Source organism: Thalassophryne amazonica, chromosome 2 (genome assembly GCF_902500255.1).
Source record: "Thalassophryne amazonica chromosome 2, fThaAma1.1, whole genome shotgun sequence".
Classification (NCBI taxonomy): domain Eukaryota; kingdom Metazoa; phylum Chordata; class Actinopteri; order Batrachoidiformes; family Batrachoididae; genus Thalassophryne; species Thalassophryne amazonica.
The window spans coordinates 94,453,664-94,480,328 of record NC_047104.1 but is presented as its reverse complement, the minus strand read 5'-3'; the positions used below and the strand labels follow the sequence as shown (position 1 = coordinate 94,480,328).

General features: G+C 41.4%; 1 protein-coding gene across 3 annotated transcripts in view; it reads right to left on the bottom strand.

Annotated features, from left to right (window-relative positions):
* The window catches only part of LOC117527369 (rho family-interacting cell polarization regulator 1-like), a 38,070-nt gene that overhangs the window by 3,207 nt on the left and 8,198 nt on the right, over positions 1 to 26,665 (bottom strand). The window contains exons 2-15 of one of the 3 annotated variants that reach the window (XM_034189686.1): positions 16,316 to 16,397; positions 16,048 to 16,182; positions 15,227 to 15,305; positions 15,058 to 15,081; positions 14,914 to 14,967; positions 10,498 to 10,647; positions 10,300 to 10,363; positions 10,179 to 10,222; positions 9,952 to 10,077; positions 9,695 to 9,843; positions 9,495 to 9,603; positions 1,796 to 2,395; positions 1,305 to 1,516; positions 270 to 369 (exon numbers count right to left, since the gene is read on the bottom strand). In XM_034189686.1, the coding sequence (XP_034045577.1) occupies positions 270 to 369; positions 1,305 to 1,516; positions 1,796 to 2,395; positions 9,495 to 9,603; positions 9,695 to 9,843; positions 9,952 to 10,077; positions 10,179 to 10,222; positions 10,300 to 10,363; positions 10,498 to 10,647; positions 14,914 to 14,967; positions 15,058 to 15,081; positions 15,227 to 15,305; positions 16,048 to 16,139 (1,803 nt within the window). In that variant the 5' untranslated portion in view covers positions 16,140 to 16,182; positions 16,316 to 16,397. Of the gene's footprint in view, positions 1 to 269; positions 399 to 1,213; positions 1,517 to 1,795; positions 2,396 to 9,494; positions 9,604 to 9,694; positions 9,844 to 9,951; positions 10,078 to 10,178; positions 10,223 to 10,299; positions 10,364 to 10,497; positions 10,648 to 14,913; positions 14,968 to 15,057; positions 15,082 to 15,226; positions 15,306 to 16,047; positions 16,183 to 16,315; positions 16,398 to 26,665 lie in introns of those variants that run through there. The other 2 variants (XM_034189692.1, XR_004565514.1) reach the window with 2 other exon arrangements.

Sequence of the window (26,665 nt, the reverse complement as noted above, 5' to 3'; positions counted from 1 at the left end):
AAATGACTTTAGTTTTGTGTCATGTCTGTGATCTGATTTTTTTCTACAAAATTAAACAACTGAATGAACATCCTCCGAGGCCGGTGATTCCATATTTATTGCCAGGGGTTGTAGTAACCAGCAGACAGTGTACAAGAGAGTAACCACTGATTCCTAATCTTTTTTTTCTTCAATCTTCTGACCACAGAACAAAATGCAAAAGAGAGTAAGCATGTCCCTTTTCGACCGCTACTACCTTATGAACATGGCGGCCTTCATGAGTTTGTTACCTGTGATTCAGAGTAACAGTCTTCATCCGAGTTCCTAAATCCTTCTGGTGCTTCCATGAGGATCTCCAGGCCTTCTGCATCAGCTTCATCTTCATCACTGCTGAGTGACCCAGAGATTGATTTAACATACTCGGGTGATTCTTCTTTAACTACGGGCACTATTGGCCTTGTAAATGTAATTTCCACCACACCATTGCCTTACAATAAAAAGCGCCTTGGGGCAACTGTTTGTTGTGATTTGGTGCTATATACATGTGCTCTGATGTAGGGGTGGTGGCCAAGTGGTTAATGCACTTGGTTTCAGTTCGGAAGGTTCTGGGTTCAAATCCCACCCCTGCCACATTTCTCCATGTAATGTGGAGTTGCATCAGGAAGGGTCTTCCGGCGTAAAACCTGTGCCAAATCAACATGCAGATCCACCTTGGATTTGCTGTGGCGACCCCGAGTGCAAACAAGGGAGAAGCCGAAGGGACTTACTTTTACATGTGCTCTGATGTCACTGTTTATCTCCATAGAAACTACCCAAAGGGACATTACAGTGTTGTGGTGGAAATTATGGCAATAGTGTGGGACAACTACATTTTGTTTAAAAAAATCATAACAGTTGTATGACACTGAATACCCCAATTATGTTTTGATTATTTTACTGATATTTTATTCAGAGATATTTTAAAACATTAGAAAAAACGTTTCTTTACCATTCATTTTTATCATTGAAGATCAAAAGTCTGGGTGTGGGACAAGCACAAAACGGCAATATTTGCATATAATGATGCTGAAAAAAGGTGAAAAAGTCATCATAGACTACTAGAACAAATTTCTTAACACACTTTCATTGTAAAGATAACTATAAGAGTGTGAAATTTCCCCTTTTTTATGTTTTTCATACAATATGATCAAAGGACATACTAAGTGCCCGTAGTCTAAAAATCACCCACTCACACTCTACATTACCACACTTTAACAAAATCCTTTGGTAAAAAGACTAAATGAGGGCAAATGGTTCAAAGAGCAAAATATCATTGACATGCCAACCTTGATCTACAGTAGATGTTCTCCTCGCTCTTTTCCTCCTCATCTACAATTTCTTCCTCTGTTTTATTTTGGTCCTTTTTATGTTGCTCTGTCACCAGTTGCTCAGCTTCCTCCTCCTCCTCTTCATCCAGATCAGAACAATTGAGGAAGTCAAAACTTTCGAGAGCCGTCTCCACTTCCTGACTGAAACTGGCGGAAGTCGGAAAAGGAACCTGAGGCAAAATCAAACGTAGGGGTCAATAATAATCACCATCAGATGGAGATTAAACTGTTTGTGGTTTGAGTGTCGACTGTGTTAATCTCTCAGCCGTTTTTGGGACTGAACAACAGCACTTTGTTGAAAAAGACATCATGCCAAAAGGTGAGAACTTATGATGAATCAAAGTGCTGAAAAATGAACTGAATGTAATCACTAATGGTCTATTATGCACCTGTCCCGCCAGACAGACACACACACATACAAACAGCAAGTAAAGAGAGTCATGGCTCACCACTAGAAAATTATCTGGCTGCTGTAGGTCTTGGGTAGTCTGCTCCGGCTGACTCTGTACTTCTGGGGCTTCCACCTGGTCAGTGTCGTCTTCTGGCCCTTCTCCAGTAGAACCCTCAGACTGATCATCATATCCCTCTTGCACTGAAATACACACCCGTGTGATGCCACTCTCAGGCAAATCCAGCACCTGTGGCCTCTCCACTGATGACGCAGACGAGTGAGAGGAAACATCGGGGAGGGAGCAACTGAGGTCCGCTGACTGGACAGCCGACATCTCAGGTGCAGTACAGTCTGTGCAGCTCTCAGTGCAGCTGTAAGAGCAGGAACTCTGCAGGTGGCCGTTCGGAACCCTGTCTCCCTCACAGAAACCCTCACTGACCTCCTGCTCGTCCTCCTCTTGATTAGACGAGAGCGATGGCGTCGATGTGCTGGACTTATGGGGGGTGAACGCTAACTGAGAAGTGAGAGTGGACTGCGGCATGTTGGTGGCTGTCAGCCTCTGGTGAGCTAAAGCTGGACTGGAGGAGTCATCGGAGGACTCCGAGGAGTTGGACCACACGGTCCCATTCTCCAGCTCTCCCTGCCGCTTCAGCAGAGACTAAACAAACGGGAAGAACGGGCTCCATTAGAGAAATAAAATAAATTCAAAGGACAGGATTTATGCACACTGAGGACAAGAAGAGACCATAAACACTTCAGACTTAAAATTACTTTATCATCTACTGACACAGATTTAATTTTAAGTTTATGCAGGTATATTGTAATCTGATTAAATATCACCTTGTGGGCTCAAAAAAGATTACATAATTAACAAACACTGGCTGATTGTGCGTGTTCTGGATTCATCACAAATCTGTTCCGCAACAGTAAGGCGGCGTGTACTCTGCGAACATAGACATTTGCCATTGATTTAAAAATGGTCAATGCTTTTTTTGACATATTAACTTAAGATTAGTAGTAAAAAAAAAAAGCAATAAAATAAGATGGTACAATTCACCAAACATACATCCACAGGATAAAAGTGTCTGCAGTAACAGCTCATTTATTTAGCGGGGCAGATATGTGTTAAATATCACTACGACTGTGCATTTTATAGTAAAGTTTTGCACAGACCTTGATATATAATTGTGTTTTGTATTTTCTTACACTCAATCAATTTCAATTAAATTTGCATTGAATTAAAAAGAAGAAACATCAGCTTGGTATGTTTTTTTTTCCCCATTGGAGGAGGTTTTGTTATTGCCCCAGTTTGTTTGCCGACAATTTTTCATATCAGAGGGGCTATACGCCCAACCGTTGGGTCAATAAAATAAATTTGCGTGCATATATGCCCAACCACAACCAACCAATGAGCACGCTTGTGAGTTTACTTCCGGTTTCAATGAGGGAGGGAAAAAAGGCGGATATTTTCTCACCCGCTGTGGGAGGGTTCGCAGCCCACGGAGGAGCTGTGATCTAAAGTGGTTCCGTTTGGCTCATCACACCCAGGGAACAGTGTCAAACTAACACCATCTTACAGCCAACAAGCAGCATTTTGTTCAAAAACTGTTTTGTCATTGTTAACAGGCTTCCGTTCAAAATGCTTATGAAGTTTGTCTGTTTTGATCCGTTGTGGTGTTTTCACAGTAATTAAAGATGGCGCCGTTAAATGTGTCAAACATACGCCGCAATAGAGCCTTAAAAAGTGGTGCAAAAAATGTAGTTTAGAAGCACAAAATGTGTCAAATACACAATCGCGGTTGGGCGATTAAGATAAGACATTATATTTATCTGCCCAATGGTTGGGCGTATAACCTTTGCCTTTTCATATATCGTTATGAAATTTTTACTAAAGATTCATAGCCTGGTAGGCAAGAACTGATTCAGTTTACAAGGTCAAAATCAGGAAAAATACTGAATAAATTTTCAAAAATTCATAACTGTCAAAAAAGATCAAATTTCTTTCATATTTCAGAGCATTATGTAAGATGGTGTCCTTTATCGACTGAAAAAGTTTGATCTGGACCTAATCCAGATTTTGTGGTCAATTTAAATTTAACACTGAAAACCCCATTTGATGTATATTTTACATTATTATCACTTTACCAAGGCGTTGCTAGGCCGGTAGAGTAGATTTTCGTCGACGCTACCTGGCTATACCCGCCCGTAGTAGAGAACGAGTATCGGCATACCCGCCCGCTGTGCGTAAACAAATGACGTCATGGCGCGCGCAGCCCAAGAACTGTCCACAGAGGGGGAAAAGAAAAAAAAGAAAAAAAAAAAAACTAAAAAGGCGAGAAGTGTGTGTTGGTCCAAATATGGATATTCCGGATGATTTTCTCATGGAGAGTACAACAATGAACAGCAGCCAGAGCAGCCAGCTTGATGAGGATGCACTGCCGAATTTGGAGAGCAGCGCGCGCCAGTCGACACGACATAAGTTAAGTGAGCCAACTTTTTATGTACGTGTTACATGTTGTGTATCTCAGTAAAAAGTGATAATAATGCAAATAACATGCTGTTGTCATGTGGTATGCATTTTCTGAGTCCCTCCATCCATGCCGTCGGCTGCAATGACAGATATTTATATAATATCTGTCATTTTGGGCGACTGGGCGTAGACGTCGGGCCTCTGAAAATGCATACCGCCCTCCAAAAGCATGTTATTGTATTATTATATCTTAATCAAACGTGTCCCAAATACTCATATTTGAAGGTGAGGTGCAGACTGGCACTCACTATCACCTGACAGTTTGATGTGGATCTGATCTGGATTGTAGATTTTGTGGACATTTGAATTTAATATTGAAAAACCATTTGGTGTACATTTTGCATTATATCTCAATCAAAAGTGCCTCAATCACTGTCATTTGTGACAATGACGTGGAAACCGGTACTCTCAATGAATAGATCCACATCTGATCCGTATTGCGGATTTAGCGGATATTTGATTTTAACATTGAAAAGCCCCTTTGATCTATATTTTGTATTATATTTTAGTTTATGAAAAGCCACTTCTAACAGGACTTTTTGACCCTCAAAATTTTGCGCTCTGTGCACAAATTGCACGGAGCGCAAACCTCCGCCAACACCAGCGCGGTGCTGTAGTTTATTATTATTATACATCAAACAATGTCTGTGAACACTTTGTACGTTTTGTGGTACAGGCTCAATCGTTTCACATATTTGCTGCAGGAACTGTCAGTGAATTTCTTGGCTGTGGGGCACCTGGCGTAAAAACTGCCAAAACCATATACGGCTCCATATACCGGTGTCGCCGAATGAACGGTCCCCCCGATGATGTGGTTCATGGATTAACACCTCGTTTCTGCTTCAAACTGCACTCCAGTCATCATCTGTCTCAGCGACAGATATCTGAAGCTTTTGTACAACAATCATTTCCACATAAATTCAGCATTATTTCATCATAAAAGGCGGCGGAAGCGATAGGGCGCCGCAGCTAAATGAGCTGCTAGCCAAGGCGTTCACTGCGCATCGGACATTTCAAAAACATCACAAACTTTTGCCTCGTTTCTGCTTAAAACAGCCTCGTTTATGCTTAAAACTGACTTTAGAATGATTTAAGAGGTTTTACCTTTATCATCTGATGGTTAATAACCCCATTAATCCATTTGATTGCTTTGGGTGAAGAGACTCCATCTCAGACGTGCTGCTGTGGTCTGAAATGACGCGTGCGCAAATGCAAAAGGCGAACCGATTGTTATAGGCGGACCGTTTGGTCTGCGACACCGAGTCTGCTGTGGTGATTCTGCGCAAAACCCGAAGCAGTGAAGAGAAATCATTACTTGTGAGTTTTGCAAAACTCAAGGGTTATATACATTTTACTATGAAAACTGTCCAAAATTATCTGTTGTTTTTGAGTCCCGGAAAACCTTAACTAGTCATCCAATTTTTGCAGCACCAATCTATGTTTTTTGCTTTAAAGTATATCCCAAACTCCAGATGATAAGATGGCTTCTTCTTCCCCTGTAATTTATAGTTAAAAACAAAGATTTTTCTATTAGGGCCTAAAAACAGACTTTCAACTATTATTTATTCTGGAGTATTTTGGGAGTTACTACAAATTACAGCTACATCCCAACACACGCCAGCTTTCTGTTCCTGAGCAGGAGAATTCACAGCCGTGAGGATGCCAACTGTCTGTCACGGCATCATGGAACACTTCGTGGCGAGTGGCTCAGTCTGAACCCTTCAGGAGGTGTGTGAGAGGCGGCACATATTAGACCACTACTAAACTACTATACTACAAGGGCCACAGCTGTGTTCGTGCATCCCCCTACTGCAAGCGTTCAGCTCAGCACTCGCATTAGACAAATATGTCCTAGCACATGCAGAATGCTCGTAGCATGGGCCGAGGCGGAGGATTAGCAGCAATCTTCCATTCCAGCTTATTAATTAATCAAAAACCCAGACAGAGCTTTAATTAATTTGAAAGCTTGACTCTTAGTCTTGTCCATCCAAATTGGAAGTCCCAAAAAACAGTTTTATTTGTTGTTATCTATCGTCCTCCTGGTCGTTACTGTGAGTTTCTCTGTGAATTTTCAGACCTTTTGTCTGACTTAGTGCTTAGCTCAGATAAGATAATTATAGTGGCCGATTTTAACATCCACACAGATGCTGAGAATGACAGCCTCAACACTGCATTTAATCTATTATTAGACTCAATTGGCTTTGCTCAAAATGTAAATGAGTCCACCCACCACTTTAATCATATCTTAGATCTTGTTCTGACTTATGGTATGGAAATTGAAGACTTAACAGTATTCCCTGAAAACTCCCTTCTGTCTGATCATTTCTTAATAACATTTACATTTACTCTGATGGACTACCCAGCAGTGGGGAATAAGTTTCATTACACTAGAAATCTTTCAGAAAGCGCTGTAACTAGGTTTAAGGATATGATTCCTTCTTTATGTTCTCTAATGCCATATACCAACACAGTGCAGAGTAGCTACCTAAACTCTGTAAGTGAGATAGAGTATCTCGTCAATAGTTTTACATCCTCATTGAAGACAACTTTGGATGCTGTAGCTCCTCTGAAAAAGAGAGCTTTAAATCAGAAGTGCCTGACTCCGTGGTATAACTCACAAACTCGCAGCTTAAAACAGATAACCCGTAAGTTGGAGAGGAAATGGCGTCTCACTAATTTAGAAGATCTTCACTTAGCCTGGAAAAAGAGTCTGTTGCTCTATAAAAAAGCCCTCCGTAAAGCTAGGACATCTTACTACTCATCACTAATTGAAGAAAATAAGAACAACCCCAGGTTTCTTTTCAGCACTGTAGCCAGGCTGACAAAGAGTCAGAGCTCTATTGAGCCGAGTATTCCTTTAACTTTAACTACTAATGACTTCATGACTTTTTTTGCTAATAAAATTTTAACTATTAGAGAAAAAATTACTCATAACCATCCCAAAGACGTATCGTTATCTTTGGCTGCTTTCAGTGATGCCGGTATTTGGTTAGACTCTTTCTCTCAGATTGTTCTGTCTGAGTTATTTTCATTAGTTAGTTCATCCAAACCATCAACATGTCTATTAGACCCCATTCCTACCAGACTGCTCAAGGAAGCCCTACCATTATTTAATGCTTCGATCTTCAATATGATCAATATATCTTTATTAGTTGGCTATATACCACAGGCTTTTAAGGTGGCAGTAATTAAACCATTACTTAAAAAGCCATCACTTGACCCAACTATCTTAGCTAATTATAGGCCAATCTCCAACCTTCCTTTTCTCTCAAAAATTCTTGAAAGGGTAGTTGTAAAACAGCTAACTGATCATCTGCAGAGGAATGGTCTATTTGAAGAGTTTCAGTCAGGTTTTAGAATTCATCATAGTACAGAAACAGCATTAGTGAAGGTTACAAATGATCTTCTTATGGTCTCAGACAGTGGACTCATCTCTGTGCTTGTTCTGTTAGACCTCAGTGCTGCTTTTGATACTGTTGACCATAAAATTTTATTACAGAGATTAGAGCATGCCATAGGTATTAAAGGCACTGCGCTGCGGTGGTTTGAATCATATTTATCTAATAGATTACAATTTGTTCATGTAAATGGGGAATCTTCTTCACAGACTAAGGTTAATTATGGAGTTCCACAAGGTTCTGTCCTAGGACCAATTTTATTCACTTTATACATGCTTCCCTTAGGCAGTATTATTAGACGGCATTGCTTAAATTTTCATTGTTACGCAGATGATACCCAGCTTTATCTATCCATGAAGCCAGAGGACACACACCAATTAGCTAAACTGCAGGATTGTCGTACAGACATAAAGACATGGATGACCTCTAATTTCCTGCTTTTAAACTCAGATAAAACTGAAGTTATTGTACTTGGCCCCACAAATCTTAGAAACATGGTGTCTAACCAGATCCTTACTCTGGATGGCATTACCCTGACCTCTAGTAGTACTGTGAGAAATCTTGGAGTCATTTTTGATCAGGATATGTCATTCAAAGCCCATATTAAACAAATATGTAGGACTGCTTTTTTGCATTTACGCAATATCTCTAAAATTAGAAAGGTCTTGTCTCAGAGTGATGCTGAAAAACTAATTCATGCATTTATTTCCTCTAGGCTGGACTATTGTAATTCATTATTATCAGGTTGTCCTAAAAGTTCCCTAAAAAGCCTTCAGTTAATTCAAAATGCTGCAGCTAGAGTACTAACGGGGACTAGAAGGAGAGAGCATATCTCACCCATATTGGCCTCTCTTCATTGGCTTCCTGTTAATTCTAGAATAGAATTTAAAATTCTTCTTCTTACTTATAAGGTTTTGAATAATCAGGTCCCATCTTATCTTAGGGACCTCATAGTACTATATTACCCCAATAGAGCGCTTCACTCTCAGACTGCAGGCTTACTTGTAGTTCCTAGGGTTTGTAAGAGTAGAATGGGAGGCAGAGCCTTCAGCTTTCAGGCTCCTCTCCTGTGGAACCAGCTCCCAATTCGGATCAGGGAGACAGACACCCTCTCTACTTTTAAGATTAGGCTTAAAACTTTCCTTTTTGCTAAAGCTTATAGTTAGGGCTGGATCAGGTGACCCTGAACCATCCCTTAGTTATGCTGCTATAGACTTAGACTGCTGGGGGGTTCCCATGATGCACTGAGTGTTTCTTTCTCTTTTTGCTCTGTATGCACCACTCTGCATTTAATCATTAGTGATCGATCTCTGCTCCCCTCCACAGCATGTCTTTTTCCTGATTCTCTCCCACAGCCCCAACCAGTCCCAGCAGAAGACTGCCCCTCCCTGAGCCTGGTTCTGCTGGAGGTTTCTTCCTGTTAAAAGGGAGTTTTTCCTTCCCACTTTCGCCAAGTGCTTGCTCACAGGGGGTCGTTTTGACCATTGGGGTTTTTACGTAATTATTGTATGGCCTTGCCTTACAATATAAAGCGCCTTGGGGCAACTGTTTGTTGTGATTTGGCGCTATATAAATAAAATTGATTGATTAATTGACATGGCGCTCTGCAAACATCCTCACACACAGCACTTCTACAGCTACACGCTAAGCAGTGGGGGAGCAGCTGAAACATAACAGGTCAAAAAAGTTAAAGTGTCTCAGTGCAATAAAGCGTGCAACATGTGCAGGCTTCAGAAACCGTTTCTGCAAACTAGTATTGGGGCAGGTGCGGTGGAGCTGCTGCTCGTGGAAAAATGCTAAGACAGGACAAATCTTATTTTAACACTCACATAGAACACCTGCTCCCGCATAGAGGGTGTGTCAGGGGGGCTCTGATTGGACAGCAGTCGTTTGGAAACTGTGCTGGCAGATGAGGTCTGGTCATCCTTGTCAAACGGACTGAAAAAACAAAAAACACAAAGACGAGGCATGTGTGGTTAAGCATTCATACAGGGCAAAAATACAAGGTGCTAGCTGCAGGTTCACGTACCTCCAGGTGACCTCCAGGTTCAACTTCACTGTTCCAAGGTCATTGATATCCACAGCGAGGGTCTGAGGAAGTGGGCAGAACAGGTCTAGCATTTCACACGACACGCTGCCCACCACCACGTGATTGGCCAGGCTCTTCAGCTCCGTCACCTTGACAACCAAAGCACATGAGCCTCAGAGAGACGAGCACAGAGGGAACGCACATAACTTCAGCAAGCACTGCAACGCCGCAGCTGCAACTTGGAGCCATTTTGTCACCTTGATCGACAGGAGCTCTGTGACGAGAGGCAGGAAAGTGTATTCCTCACTGTCCCACATCTGCTTGTTGCTAACTTCCACACGGCCGCGCAGCCGCCAGCGTTGGCGCCCGTAGCGCATCAGGACCTAAAGGAGCCCAGAAGCGGCTTGACATCAAAGTGTGAAAAGAGAAAATTTATTTAAAAAAAAAAAAAAAAAAAAAAAAAAAGGTGTGCAGCTACCCTCACCTCATACTGGTCACCAGCACACAACCGTGCAAAGCCAGCAAGGCCTGAAACATGTGAGAACAGCATAAGCAGATCTGACAGTTGCACGTGGGCGGAGCAGGGATGAAGTGAGAAAACTCACCTTTCATCTTGACATGAAATTCTCCCATCTGACTTTCCAACTCGGTCTCCAGGGAGCACATGTGCTGCAGGAGGACAGAGGATGTCAGCTTGTGCTGTCACATGACACAACACGCTCACTAATCATTATTAGTAGCAAATACTGTTAATAAGAACGGCAGCGTGGAGAACAACCCCCGGGGGGGTAGCATTCACTTGCCTCTGTACATTCCCTGTAGCCCTTGTTGGCTTCACTCAGACTCTCTCTGGCCTCCCTGCTGCCTGTACCCGAGTTAAAAGCCGCCACCATCTTACTTGCCCCATCACGCAGCCGCCGTTGGATACAGTAGGCATCATACAACTCCTCCACCTGCAAGAACACCGATTAAAAAATGTTCAACAAAACGGACAAATCAGCATATTACTCAGGTTGCAACAAACGATTATTTTTATAACAGATTAATCGGTTCGTTTTTTTGTTCATAAAATGTCAGATAATGTTGATTGGTGTTTTCCAGAGGCGAAGATGATGCCTTTCAAATGCCAGGTTTTGTTCACAGCCCAAAGATAAAAGTTAACGCCAAACAGGAGTAAAGAAACCTGTAAAATCAACCAGAGAATATTCAGATTTAAGAAGCTGAAATCAGAGAATTTAGATTATTCTGAATTACTCAAAACAAATACTTGATTATCAAAATAGTTAGTAATACACTCACAGAAATATTTAACCCTAACTTTTAAGATTTATGTAATTTTATTACATGACAGATTCCCATTTACTTTTTTTTTTAGATCATTTTAATACAAACCTACCAAATAAACCTTACATGATGCATATTCATTACTGTAATAAATCCTATTTATTTGAAATCATAATCCTCAGCTTTATGTAGTATTAATAAAATATAATTACTCTAAATCAATAATAATGACAGTATTTATTTAAAATAAAGTATATTGTTTGAATTGCATGATAATTATGTTACCTATGCCATTTATCTTGTATAGGTAACATAATTATTATGCAATTCAAACAATATACTTTATGTATTTTAAATAAATACTGTAAATCTTAAAGTTAGGGTTAAATATTTCTGTGAGTGTAGTACTAGCACACTGTGCCCCTGCACGGTGCCTCTGGTGAACTGATCGGCTGCTCCTTGAGGTACAGAGGTCCAAGCGAACACTCAGAGGGGGCCGAGCATTCTCTCTTGCTGCTCCTAAAATTTGGAATGATCTACCTGTGCACATTAGGCCAGTTTCCTCACTGTCTGTTTTTAAAACCAACCTCAAAATGCACTTGGCTTTTAACCTAGCATGACATTTCACTGTGTTTTAGCTGTTTTCATTTTTTCTCTGCTGTTTTTCTGGTTGTTTTGTTGTTTTTATGACCCCCCATGTACAGCACTTTGTTTCAGTTGTGGCTGTTCTAAAGCATTTTATAACTAAAATTGAGTTAATTTCATAGATGATTAATAAGTGCTTAAAAAATTAATCATTGCACATTCATTAGTTTCTTTAATTTAATGACTTTATTTGGGGGGGGGGGGGTATTTAATTATTTTACCACTGACAGATATGTAATGTTTCAGCTGTTTCTCTCTTCTATATTTCCGTGCTGCTCTGTGCACATCTGATCCCCTCAGATCTACTTTGATCCTGATTAGTACTTGGCGGGTAGACCACTTGGGAACACCAGGACTTGTGTCCGTGTTTCTCCAAGTACAAGTGGAGTTGCATCAGTATGTTTCTCCTTGTGGTTGCTAACATACATTGTTAGCTCATGTGAAGCTGGGTGCCACATCCAGCAGGTGGCAGACACGTCTATGGGATATTACATCATGGCTGACCCCTCCCACCCTGGATACTATCTTTTTAAGACTCTCCCCTCTGGTAAGAGACTGCGGCCCATCAGGACTAAAATCTCTCACCACAACAGCACCTTTTTTCCATCTGCAGTCAGCCTCATTGCCAGGACTAGTGACACCCACCGACACGCTCACACTTCCACCACGGCCCCGCCCCAACCCACGACACTCTATGCGTGACATTAACGTACAGAAAATGTCACATGCTCATTTTAGCAGCACACTGTACATACTCATAGCTGTCCATTTTGTAGGTAAACCTATATTTTTTATTTTGCTCCTGAAATTATAGTGCTGGTTTTATTCCACTAATGTTTACTGTTGTGCAGCAAACACCAGAGAAAATTCCATGTATGTGAAAACTTACTTGGCAATAAACATGATTTAGATTCTGAGCATGTGCATCAGATGGAAAAGAGCTGTAACAATGCAGTCCAAATACCATTAAATATGTAATTTTGCTCACAAGGCTTAAGCAGTTGAATGAGTGCTTTTTCACTTTATTCTCTTGCAACATTTCCTTTCATAAACCTGCACACCTTGCCCAGTCAATACTACGCTTTTCCTTGTACAAGTCACTTTATCTGCATCGTCTCAGCAGACCCAGCTGTAAATGGGTAACAGCCTTGACTGGGGAAGTAACCTGCATCGAACTGGTGTCCCATCCAAGGGGAGAGGTAGACTCTCATCCGATTCGTGCTATGGGGTTTAGGACCAGTGTCCCGATGAGATGATCTACCTGTCGAGAGGATCTTCACCGCGCAATTGCGCATGCATTCTCTCTACCCCGGACTTTAACTCCTCCCCCCATCGAGTTTATCTACCTCTCTTTACTGCGGAACTGCTCATGTGCATCTCCCCGTCACAATGAGCTCCCCATCATCTAATGACAATATTTTTGCTTTAAAGACAGCGTGTGTACATGCAAGTCTTTACTTTTTTTTCTATTGAAAAGACACATTACTATATTTTTTTATGTAAAGACAAAAAAAGGTAGGTGGGTTTTCTACTTTTCTTCAGTGGGTGAGGTCAACTCGATGGGTGAGGTATGCATGCACAGTTGTTATCTAATGGTCAATAATCACATTATTCCCTTTGATCGCTTTGGGTGTAGACAGTCAGACTCTCAGTCAGTCTCAGACGCATGCACAATGAAGGCAGGGCAGACCAATTTTTAGAGGGGACCATTCGGTTAGCAACACTGGCATCAACGGGCCTCACGGCCAGTGGTGGCTCCAGAGATTTTTTTCTGCAGGTGCTATGGGGGAGCTTGGTATTTTTATGAGGGTGCTATGAAATAAGGGCTCGTGTGTCGCGACAGCTCTCTGCTACACCTCTACCACAATCACAGGCATGCGTACACAGAGCCATATTCTGATGTGTGACAGTCACTAAAGACATACAGAACGACTAAAATCACACACAAACCTAGGCTACTGTTCAATATAAATATCCACAGACCTCCACATGTAGCCTAAAGGAAAAAAAGGCCAACAGCAGGCAGAGAGAAAATCTTTCCCCTACCATTGATGTCTTCATAACAGCACAATGCGCATGTTGTTTTGGTTAAGAGCAAAAGCATCAATGATTTGGTTGCTGTCCAGAGGTCATGTTCTCTGAGTGGTAATTGCCAGGTGTGACTCCGTGTCACTGGTTTGTCTGTGTCTTCTGCTATTCCTCAGGTAGGTTCTTTAGGCGACACAGACTTCACTTCTTTCCAGTTCCACTCATGCATATTTGGGCATCAAAAACCATTTCAGCAACTTGAAACTACACTCACTGCAGTACAACATCATCATTGATGCTGAAAAACTCGTCCATGGCTTTGTCTCCTCTGGGCTTGTCTACCGTAACTCCCTGCTCTTTGGGATCTCTGGAAAAAAACCTTCAAAGGCTGAGAGTACATAAACAGGAACATATTACACCTCCCTTACCAAAAAGTAGTGCATGCAAGTATGTTTCAAGTATACTTCCAGTTTACTTTTTATATACTTATCAGTACTATTTTTTGGTAAGGGCTGTTTCCATAACCTTCACTGGCTCCCCATCACATACAGAATCCATTTTAAGATTGCTCTCAACACTCACCAATGTATCCATGGCAATGCCCCCCGCTCACCTCAAAGACCTCCTCACTCCTCACACATCCTCCCTCCCGTTCCCTCCATTCATACAATACTAATCTTCTCCGTCTCCCTCACACCAAATGTCACACCATGGTTGACAGGGCCTTCTGTTCAGCTGCCCAGAGCAGAGAGAGCTGCTGAGGGGCTTCTTTAAAGACAAGTAACTTCCGCCATAACAAATAAACACATTTTCACATTTCATCTTCCAAAACAAGGGTGTCATGTGGAGAACAGTTTTCATCTGTGATGATAAATCCTGGCAACAGGCCAGATTAAAAGACTTTATTTAATCCGTGTGGCGGCTTCTAAAATGTTAGCTTTCGTGCACATCGTCTTCTCCATTTTTTGTAGAAGCATTACAGCGCCACATACCAGCCTGGCATTTTCACACAGTTTCACTGGATCTGTGAGAACGGAGATATTTATCGAATGGAACACTTTTTGAAAATGACAAAGAAAAAGATTGTATGGTAGAACTTCAATTTCAGTGTGGACAAGGCCTTAAAACATGGGATGAAATTAAATTAAAATAATAAATGAGGAATTATTTTCTTGGGGGTGCTATGACAAATCTAGCACCCCTAGCACACCCCGTGGCGCCACCCATGCTCAGGGCCTATAAAGGACTTCAATAATACGCACCTTGCTCAGGTGGAATTCCAAGCGACGCATGAACCTCTCTATGGCTTTCACTTGCTACAAAGAAGAACAAATGTTGAAGGTGATAGGTTCTTGTCTATCTTTAAGCATCTTTATGTGCGTTGCATTCATGGGAGTCAAGCTCACCTTATCCTGCTCATACAAAGATCCCTGCAGAGAAAACAGCAAAAAAAAACAAAAAACAAAAACAACACACATTTAACATCACAAAGTTCCACATTAACATGATGACAGTGGTGTGAAGCCTGGTACTGCTCAGTACTGGTGCGACTGGTTTAACAAGACGAGCTCTCACCAAGCGACCGTTCCTCTTATTTTCTCTGATCTGCTGCCCCAGACTGTCCAGCTCCAGCTGGTGGACCTGCAGGTACGATCTGACAACAAGTCCATCAGACCACATTTACATTTCAAGGCTTAAATGCAGCGTCATTAGTGACATAATCACCTGGAAGCAAATCAAAATCAAATCAAATCAATTTTATTTATATAGCGCCAAATCACAACAAACAGTTGCCCCAAGGCGCTTTATATTGTAAGGCAAGGCCATACAATAATTACGGAAAAACCCTAACGGTCAAAACGACCCCCTGTGAGCAAGCACTTGGCAACAGTGGGAAGGAAAAACTCCCTTTTAACAGGAAGAAACCTCCAGCAGAACCAGGCTCAGGGAGGGGCAGTCTTCTGCTGGGACTGGTTGGGGCTGAGGGGAGAGAACCAGGAAAAAGACATGCTGTGGAGGGGAGCAGAGATCAATCACTAATGATTAAATGCAGAGTGGTGCATACAGAGCAAAAAGAGAACGAAACACTCAGTGCATCATGGGAACCCCCCAGCAGTCTAAGTCTATAGCAGCATAACTAAGGGATGGTTCAGGGTCACCTGCTCCAGCCCTAACTATAAGCTTTAGCAAAAAGGAAATATATGATAAATATGATTCAAACCACTGCAGCGCAGTGCCTTTAATACCTATGGCATGCTCTAATCTCTGTAATAAAATTTTATGGTCAACAGTATCAAAAGCAGCACTGAGGTCTAACAGAACAAGCACAGAGATGAGTCCACTGTCTGAGGCCATAAGATGATCATCAAGCAAGACAAACAAATGTGTTTACTCACTGTAAGCCTCTGCGTAAGGCGGCGTACACTTCACCCAGCCTCTCGGGCTGAGGGGCTTTAGCGGGTGGCAGTTTGGTGGAGCCTGTAAACATCCTGCTTCCCTTACGAGGCACTTTTCTTGTGGATCATACAGTGCTGAGAGAGGAACAGACAGTGGTAGGCCACAGGGTTCTTCCAGATAGTGCCTTAGTGATAACCATAGTTACAGTACATGCAAAATGGACAATTCAGCAAAACGTCAACATGCGCTGTGGAACCGTTTGCTCACCTGCTGAGCGGAGAAAGGCCGTCACTGCTGTAGCATGTTTGGAGAGTTGTGGGTGTGGCTTTAACAGATTGAAGGACATATCCTGAAATGATGCAAAAAGGAGACCTTAGAGACAAAGCCCGTCCTTCTGGGCTCATACCGAACAGGAATATTTCAGAGCAGCGGAGGCAAAAAAAAAAAAAAGGGATGAAAATCAGTTTCACTTCCTGCGCCTCGCCACATTGTTTTGCACAGTCTGAGATGGCGAGCGACATGCATGCAGCAGCCACACTGGTCACCGCTGACAACAGAATGGTCCCTTCCCCTTCCTTCTCCTCCCCCTCCTCCACATCCAAAACTGGAGTACAGGAAGTCTCATGGCTGACTCTACACAGGAAATTCTCCACAGACGTTTGGACGCAAAACACAAAACCATCCGTGCAACATGTGCAAGTGTGTAAAATTAACTGTTTTCTGCTCTGCTAAATTATTAAACATGCAGAATGGTGGAATGCCAGTCAGAGAGAATGGATTCTACAGGAAGACTGGGGGTCTTGTCTAGGCTGGAATGCTCACAGAAGAGATTACTGACTTAAATCGGACTTAGTCCTTAAAGTAGGACCCAAACCATTAACACACGGGATCTGTGAACAAGCTGACACAGGGCATCTGCTACCAACTCTTCAGCATTAAATTCACTAAAGGAGAGAAATTTGTGGCAGATGGGAACAAGTGTGACACCTTTTGGAAGGAATATATATATATATATATATATATATATATATATATATATATAGTCGTGTTCAGAATAATAATAGTGCTATGTCACTAAAAAGATAATCCAGGTTTTGAGTATATTTCTTATTGTTAGATGGGAAACAAGGTATCAGTAGATTCTCACAAATCCAACAAGACCAAGCATTCATAATATGCACACTCTTAAGGCTATGAAACTGGGCTATTAGTAAAAAAAAAGTAGAAAAGGGGGTGTTCACAATAATAGTAGCATCTGCTGTTGATGCTACAAACTCAAAACTATTATGTTCAAACTGCTTTTTTAGCAATCCTGTGAATCACTAAACTAGTATTTAGTTGTATAACCACAGTTTTTCATGATTTCTTCACATCTGCGAGGCATTAATTTTGTTGGTTTGGAACCAAGATTTTGCTTGTTTACTAGTGTGCTTGGGGTCACTGTCTTGTTGAAACACCCATTTCAAGGGCATGTCCTCTTCAGCATAAGGCAACATGACCTCTTCAAGTATTTTGACATATCCAAACTGATCCATGATACCTGGTATACGATATATAGGCCCAACACCATAGTAGGAGAAACATGCCCATATCATGATGCTTGCACTACCATGCTTCACTGTCTTCACTGTGAACTGTAGCTTGAATTCAGAGTTTGGGGGTTGTCTCACAAACTGTCTGCGGCCCTTGGACCCAAAAGAACAATTTTACTCTCATCAGTCCACAAAATATTCCTCCATTTCTCTTTAGGCCAGTTGATGTGTTCTTTGGCAAATTGTAGCCTCTTCTGCACATGTCTTTTATTTAACAGAGGGACTTTGCAGGGGATTCTTGCAAATAAATTAGCTTCACACAGGCGTCTTCTAACTGTCACAGCACTTACAGGTAACTCCAGGCTGTCTTTGATCATCCTGGAGCTGATCAGTGGGTGAGCCTTTGCCATTCTGGTTATTCTTCTATCCATTTTGATGGTTGTTTTCCATTTTCTTCCACGTGTCTGGTTTTTTTGTCCATTTTAAAGCATTGGAGATCATTGTAGATGAACAGCCTATAATGTTTTGCACCTGCGTATAAGTTTTACCCTCTCCAGTCAACTTTTTAATCAAACTACGCTGTTCTTCTGAACAATGTCTTGAACGTCCCATTTTCCTCAGGCTTTCAAAGAGAAAAGCATGTTCAACATGTGCTGGCTTCATCCTTAAATAGGGGACACCTGATTCACACCTATTTGTTCCACAAAATTGACAAACTCACTGACTGAATGCCACACTACTATTATTGTGAACACCCCCTTTTCTACTTTTTTTTTTTACTAATAGCCCAATTTCATAGCCTTAAGAGTGTCCATATCATGAATGCTTGGTCTGGTTGGATTTGTGAGAATCTACTGGTACCTTGTTTCCCATCTAACAATAAGAAATATACTCAAAACCTGGATTAGTCTTTTTAGTCACATAGCACTACTATTATTCTGAACACTACTGTATACGAGGTCTGTTAGAAAAGTATCCGACCTTTTTATTTTTTTCAAAAACCTGATGATTTGAATCACGTGTGCTTGCATGAGCCAACCTTGAACCTTCGTGCGCATGCGTGAATTTTTTCACAGCTGTCGATTGCGTCATTTGCTTGTAAGCAGCCTTTGTGTGAGGATGGGTGTAGTCTCTCGTCATTTTTTCTTTGCAAGGAAATGGCGGAACGACTGGAGCAGCGCGACTGCATCAAATTTTGCCAGAAACCGGGCGACAGCCAGGTGGAAACCATTCGGATTATTCAGACGGCTTTTGGTGACGATGCTATGGGCATCACACAGAGGGGTACAACCTGTTTAAAGATGGCCGCACAACGGTGGAGAGCACGCCGGGCGGCCATCAACATGCTGAAATGATTGGATCATTCCAAAGTGAACGCTGTGGTGAGGTGGGACCGTCGTGTGACTATCCGAGAAATTGCGGAAGAGGTGGACATCAGCACTTTTTCGGCACATTCCACTGTGACGGAAGATTTGGCCATGAAAAGAGTTGCAGCAAAATTCATGCCGATGGTTTGGGCACGAAGCTGATGGCGGAACAAAAGCGCCACCGTGTTGAAGCCTCACAGGACATGTTGTGACATGCTCACCTATTCCACCATTCGGAAGATTCGGACGGCTTTCTGTGGCTTTTCAGTCATGTGACTATCTGAGAAATTGTGGAAGAGGTGAGCATGTCACAACATGTCCTGTGAGAATTCAACATGGTGGCACTTTCGCTCCATCAGCTTCGTGCCCAAACCATCGGCATGAATTTCGCTGCAACTCTTTTCATGGCCAAATCTTCTGTCACAGTGGAAAGTGCCAAAAAAGTGCTGATGTCCACCTCGTCCGCAATTTCTTGGATAGTCACACGACGGTCCCACATCACCACAGCGTTCACTTTGGAATGATCTGGTCATTTCAGCATGGTGATGGCCACCCGGAGCGCGGCGTGCTCTCCACCATTGTGCGGCCGTCTTTAAACCAGTTGTACCGCTCCTTAATCTGTGTGATGCCCATAGCATCGTCACCGAAAGCCGTCTGAATAATCCGAATGGTTTCCACCTGGCTGTCGCCCAGTTTCTGGCAAAATTTGATGCAGTCGCGCTGCTCCAGTCGTTCCGCCATTTCCTTGCAAAGAAAAAACGACGAGAGACTACACCCATCCTCACACAAAGGCTGCTTACAAGCAAATGACAACCGACAGACGTGAAAAAATTCACGCATGCGCATGAAGGTTCAAGATTGGCTCATGCAAGCACACGTGATTCAAATCCATCAGGTTTTTGAAAAAAATAAAAAGGTTGGATACTTTTCTAACAGACGTCGTATATATGTATCTCAAGGAGTAAGGACATGCACTGAGGGTGGACCAGTTCACAGTTCCAGTTAAACCTCCAGCTACACGCTGGGAGGATTAAGCGACCTTGGTCATGTTTGGACAAAGAAAAAGTGATTAAAAAGGTGCCAATACAGCATCATTGCAATGACACACAACCACACACACAGTTACAAAACATATTTTATGCATTTTAAATAAACCTGCAGAAGAGATGATGTTCACTGTGATTGGCATATTCCACTAACTCAAAAGATAAATGTTATATAAATGCTAACCTTCTTTACATGAATTTAACTTTTACTTTTTTTTGGCTCTAAAACCCTGAGAAACAGAATTGTAAACACAAATTCCCAAAATCCTTTACCATGTAACAGCAGTTTTCCTTCAAGATACATTTTATTTACAGTGCAAAACATTTTAGACAAATAAAAAATATAAAGAAATGAAAAACAAAACATGGAAAGTAATTTTAATGACCCCATTAAACACATTTAGGATGGCACGGTAGCTTAGTGGTTAGCACTGCTGCCTCACAGCAAGAAGGTCATGGGATCGTTTTCCGCCTGGTGCTGCGTGGAATTTGCACGTGCTCACGTGGCTTCCCTCCAGGTGCTCTGACTTTCTCCTACTTCCAAAGCCATGCGGTTTAGGTAAACTAGCCTCTTAAAACTGACAAGTAAGCGTATGAATGTGTCCATCTATATGTGGCCCTGTGATAAACTGGCGGCCTGTCTAGGGTGTACCGCGCCTTTCACCTAGTGTCTGCTGTTATAGGCTCTAGCTCCCTTGTGGCCCTTATTTAGAATAAGCGGGTATACAAAATGAATGATTAAGGCATTTACTCTGGTTTAACATCCTGCCCCTCCAGCTCCTTGAAGTTATGCTTGTTCCTTTGCGCGACGTGTCGATTTATCTTTGAATTAATATATAAGCGTTAACAGGAATAAACATATGATTTTAGGGTTTAGAAACATTTTTGAGTATTAAAGGAGGCCTAGCTTAAATATAATTCTTATTTTTTTCTGAAAAAAACATAATAAAAACATGCATTTCCTACCTTTCTTATGAGTTTTTTTGTTTGTTTTTGATCATTATAAATCGATAAAATAAAAAATTATAAGGAACAAATCTGATTGGTCAGAAGTTATATGACATATGCAGATAGGGGCCAAGCTCCAGCGATATTGTACCCATACTGAATTCCATGTGTAAGTGAAAAAAGTAGGAGAGCAATTTAGCAAAAATGGAGGTGTTTTGCTGCACCAATAAGCGATACAGAAGACAGAATGTTAGCTATCATGGCCTACCACTGAAAAATAAGGAAAGACTCGGGCAGTGGCTAAGTGCAGTGAAACTAAAGGACCTGCCTGTTAACAGGCTGTAGCGACCATTTTGAGCAGGACTGCTATAATAGATTTTTTGAGCGGAGCTCATGGGTTCAAAACCAAAAACCTTGTTGAAAGATACTGCAGTCCCAATGTTATTGACTTCAGTGAGTGTGTAAACAAGGGGCGAGCCACAGTCAACGTGAGCCCTGGAAACAGAATCCTGGTCAAGAAGACCAAAGCCAGCTGTTGCCATGAGGGCAGAGACAACCGAGAACCGCGGCAAGTCTTCACAGTAGGTGAAGATTCACAAGAAATACGATGCTAACTTCTAACACTAACCCGGCTAAAGCCCCTCTGCTCACTCGAAAAGTCCAGGAATTGAAAAGTCGGCAAGCAGCACAATGATTCACGATCCTTAAATATGAAGAGTGATGAATGTGTTGAACAAAACGGCAGTGTTCTGTTCGGGTCGGCAGTCTGAGGACACATTTATTCTGTTCAGAGCTGGAGGAGACGCACATCTGCTGCACACAGACGTTTGGTGCCTCAGCAGAGGTAAATTTCTGGAATGTTCAAACCATGCTGAATATACACAGCTTTTGGATTTGAAAGCAAGTTTAAAAGCAAATTACATGTGCTATCAAGCAGGTTGCAACAGTGTGACCTGTAGAACTTTCCACACATGGACACAGAACTTAAGCACCAGGACAAAGGCCGTGGAGCCTGAGAGTGCACGTTATGAGTATCATGTGCAGAGCATCTTGTCAGAATTTGACAGGCGCTTCACTGACTCTGCATCCAAAGAGCCAGCTGTCAGTTTTCTGTTTTCCATTTGGGGAAAGATAGATGTGGACTGTATATTGTGAACAGTGGCATCACTCTTCAACCTGGATCTTCACACTGAAAAATGATATTGAGCTCAAATCCAGAGCAACACCTGACATGAATGTACAAATCTGAAATCTAATGCAAACAGAGAGTGTCTGAGTGCCTGCTTACGGCTGCTCTCAGCTCCTACTGTCCGGACTAGAAGAGACCAGCTTCCTCCTCTCGGGGCCAAAAGTCCCACTAAGGTAGGTAACAACTTTTCCAACTTGAGGCCATTCCTAGGTCTACTTGGGCTTATTCTTTTCCACCATGCACATTTACTTCAATGGTGCATTATTATTGTTAAAACCTGCCAGAAAATTGTGTTATGTTGGTGCACATTATATTATGTAAATGATGAGTGTATGGTTTTATACACTCATCATTTTGTCAATTCCCTGAAATGAAAATAAGGAACACCTGTGTGCTGGGTCGGCCAACCAGGTGGCCTTTACCTGGCCAAGCCAGTGGAAAATTTTTTTTTTAATTTTTCCAAAATATTTGAGCTATTTGGGGGCAGGGTGTTCCAAGACCTATCCATTCAATACCATAATCATAAGGAGATGCAATGGTTTCAAACATTTACCAGAGGTATTTATAATAATCTTATATATACACTAAGACACTCCAACCTCAGCTCATCTGGATTGGACTGAATGCAAAAGTGATGGTTTTCATGTGTTATAATAAAGGGTGCACTTACTCATTCACACCATCATTTTGGCTTTTAGATTTTTATTTCTTCTAGTTTAACCCTCTGGGGTCCGAGGGCATTTTTTGGACAGTTCACTCACTTGGCATAAATGTTTTATTATTGCTGTTAACAGCTCTCCCTGCATCCCACACTCAAGTTTTATGTCTCTTTTTTCCAGGACAAACTGTGCTTTCAGAATATGTATGTTTTTGTTGTGTTTTATAAGTGTAATAAAGGTTTACAATCAAAAATAGGCAAAGAAAAAAGAAAGCGAAAAATAATTTTACACACACATTTATTCAAAACACACAGCAAACTATAATAAACAACTGTTTTGACACTTTATAAAGGTAATTTGAGGACTTGTGTGAAAGACTGTACAACAATAAGGTTCAAACAAACACAAATGCACATTCAGAACAATATATACAAAATGGTCTATGCGTTTTGTTGTCCATTGATATGGTAAACAGTGCTTTATGCAGAGAAAGCAACAGAGTTATCCAGTAACATTCACATGCAAACTAGTGGAGCAATCCTGATAGTTACACACTCTTTGTTTGAGCACGTGAGATTGTCATCAGAGGCTCTCCGTGTGCTCCTGCTTTCACTGATCGCTGTGCGTAATGGCGCAAGGCACACTGAGTATGTACTAATACAGCCCCTGGAAAAAATTATGGAATCACCGGCCTCGGAGGATGTTCATTCAGTCGTTTCATTTTGTAGAAAAAAAAGCAGATCACAGACATGACACAAAACTAAAGTCATTTCAAATGGCAACTTTCTGGCTTTAAGAAACACTATAAGAAATCAGGAAAAAAAAAATTGTGGCAGTCAGTAACGGTTACTTTTTTAGACCAAGCAGAGGAAAAAATATGGAATCACTCAATTCTGAGGAAAAAATTATGGAATCATCAATCAATCAATCAATTTTATTTATATAGCGCCAAATCACAACAAACAGTTGCCCCAAGGCGCTTTATATTGCAAGGCAAAAGCCATACAATAATTACGTAAAAACCCCAACGGTCAAAACGACCCCCTGTGAGCAAGCAGTTGGCGACAGTGGGAAGGAAAAACTCCCTTTTAACAGGAAGAAACCTCCAGCAGAACCAGGCTCAGGGAGGGGCAGTCTTCTGCTGGGACTGGTTGGGGCTGAGGGAGAGAACCAGGAAAAAGACATGCTGTGGAGGGGAGCAGAGATCAATCACTAATGATTAAATGCAGAGTGGTGCATACAGAGCAAAAAGAGAAAGAAACACTCAGTGCATCATGGGAACCCCCCAGCAGTCTAAGTCTATAGCAGCATAACTAAGGGATGGTTCAGGGTCACCTGATCCAGCCCTAACTATAAGCTTTAGCAAAAAGGAAAGTTTAAGCCTAATCTTAAAAGTAGAGAGGGTGTCTGTCTCCCTGATCTGAATTGGGAGCTGGTTCCACAGGAGAGGAGCCTGAAAGCTGAAGGCTCTGCCTCCCATTCAACTCTTACAAACCCTAGGAACAACAAGTAAGCCTACAGTCTGAGAGCGAAGCGCTCTATTGGGGTGATATGGTACTATGAGGTCCCTAAGATAAGATGGGACCTGATTATTCAAAACCTTATAAGTAAGAAGAAGAATTTTAAATTCTATTCTAGAATTAACAGGAAGCCAATGAAGAGAGGCCAATATGGGTGAGATATACTCTCTCCTTCTAGTCCCCGTCAGTACTCTAGCTGCAGCATTTTGAATTAACTGAAGGCTTTTTAGGGAACTTTTAGGACAACCTGATAATAATGAATTACAATAGTCCAGCCTAGAGGAAATAAATGCATGAATTAGTTTTTCAGCATCACTCTGAGACAAGACCTTTCTAATTTTAGAGATATTGCGTAAATGCAAAAAAGCAGTCCTACATATTTGTTTAATATGCACTTTGAATGACATATCCTGATCAAAAATGACTCCAAGATTTCTCACAGTATTACTAGAGGTCAGGGTAATGCCATCCAGAGTAAGGATCTGGTTAGACACCATGTTTCTAAGATTTGTGGGCCAAGTACAATAACTTCAGTTTTATCTGAGTTTAAAAGCAGGAAATTAGAGGTCATCCATGTCTTTATGTCTGTAAGACAATCCTGCAGTTTAGCTAATTGGTGTGTGTCCTCTGGCTTCATGGATAGATAAAGCTGGGTATCATCTGCGTAACAATGAAAATTTAAGCAATGCTTTCTAATAATACTGCCTAAGGGAAGCATGTATGATTCAAACCACCGCAGCGCAGTGCCTTAATACCTATGGCATGCTCTAATCTCTGTAATAAAATTTTATGGTCAACAGTATCAAAAGCAGCACTGAGGTCTAACAGAACAAGCACAGAGATGAGTCCACTGTCTGAGGCCATAAGAAGATCATTTGTAACCTTCACTAATGCTGTTTCTGTACTATGATGAATTCTAAAACCTGACTGAAACTCTTCAAATAGACCATTCCTCTGCAGATGATCAGTTAGCTGTTTTACAACTACCCTTTCAAGAATTTTTGAGAGAAAAGGAAGGTTGGAGATTGGCCTATAATTAGCTAAGATAGCTGGGTCAAGTGATGGCTTTTTAAGTAATGGTTTAATTACTGCCACCTAAAAAGCCTGTGGTACATAGCCAACTAACAAAGATAGATTGATCATATTTAAGATCGAAGCATTAAATAATGGTAGGGCTTCCTTGAGCAGTCTGGTAGGAATGGGGTCTAATAGACATGTTGATGGTTTGGATGAAGTAACTAATGAAAATAACTCAGACAGAACAATCTGAGAGAAAGAGTCTAACCAAATACTGGCATCACTGAAAGCAGCCAAAGATAACGATACGTCTTTGGGATGGTTATGAGTAATTTTTTCTCTAATAGTTAAAATTTTGTTAGCAAAGAAAGTCATGAAGTCATTACTAGTTAAAGTTAATGGAATACTCAGCTCAATAGAGCTCTGACTCTTTGTCAGCCTGGCTATAGTGCTGAAAAGAAACCTGGGGTTGTTCTTATTTTCTTCAATTAGTGATGAGTAGAAAGATGTCCTAGCTTTACGGAGGGCTTTTTTATAGAGCAACAGACTCTTTTTCCAGGCTAAGTGAAGATCTGCTAAATTAGTGAGACGCCATTTCCTCTCCAACTTACGGGTAATCTGCTTTAAGCTATGAGTTTGTGAGTTATACCACGGAGTCAGGCACTTCTGATTTAAAGCTCTCTTTTTCAGAGGAGCTACAGCATCCAAAGTTGTCTTCAATGAGGATGTAAAACTATTGACGAGATACTCTATCTCACTTACAGAGTTTAGGTAGCTACTCTGCACTGTGTTGGTATATGGCATTAGAGAACATAAAGAAGGAATCATATCCTTAAACCTAGTTACAGCGCTTTCTGAAAGACTTCTAGTGTAATGAAACATATTCCCCACTGCTGGGTAGTCCATCAGAGTAAATGTAAATGTTATTAAGAAATGATCAGACAGAAGGGAGTTTTCAGGGAATACTGTTAAGTCTTCTATTTCCATACCATAAGTCAGAACAAGATCTAAGATATGATTAAAGTGGTGGGTGGACTCATTTACATTTTGAGCAAAGCCAATAGAGTCTAATAATAGATTAAATGCAGTGTTGAGGCTGTCATTCTCAGCATCTGTGTGGATGTTAATATCGCCCACTGTAATTATCTTATCTGAGCTAAGCACTAAGTCAGACAAAAGGTCTGAAAATTCACAGAGAAACTCACAGTAACGACCAGGTGGACGATAGATAATAACAAATAAAACTGGTTTTGGGACTTCCAATTTGGATGGACAAGACTAAGAGTCAAGCTTTCAAATGAATTAAAGCTCTGTCTGGGTTTTTGATTAATTAATAAGC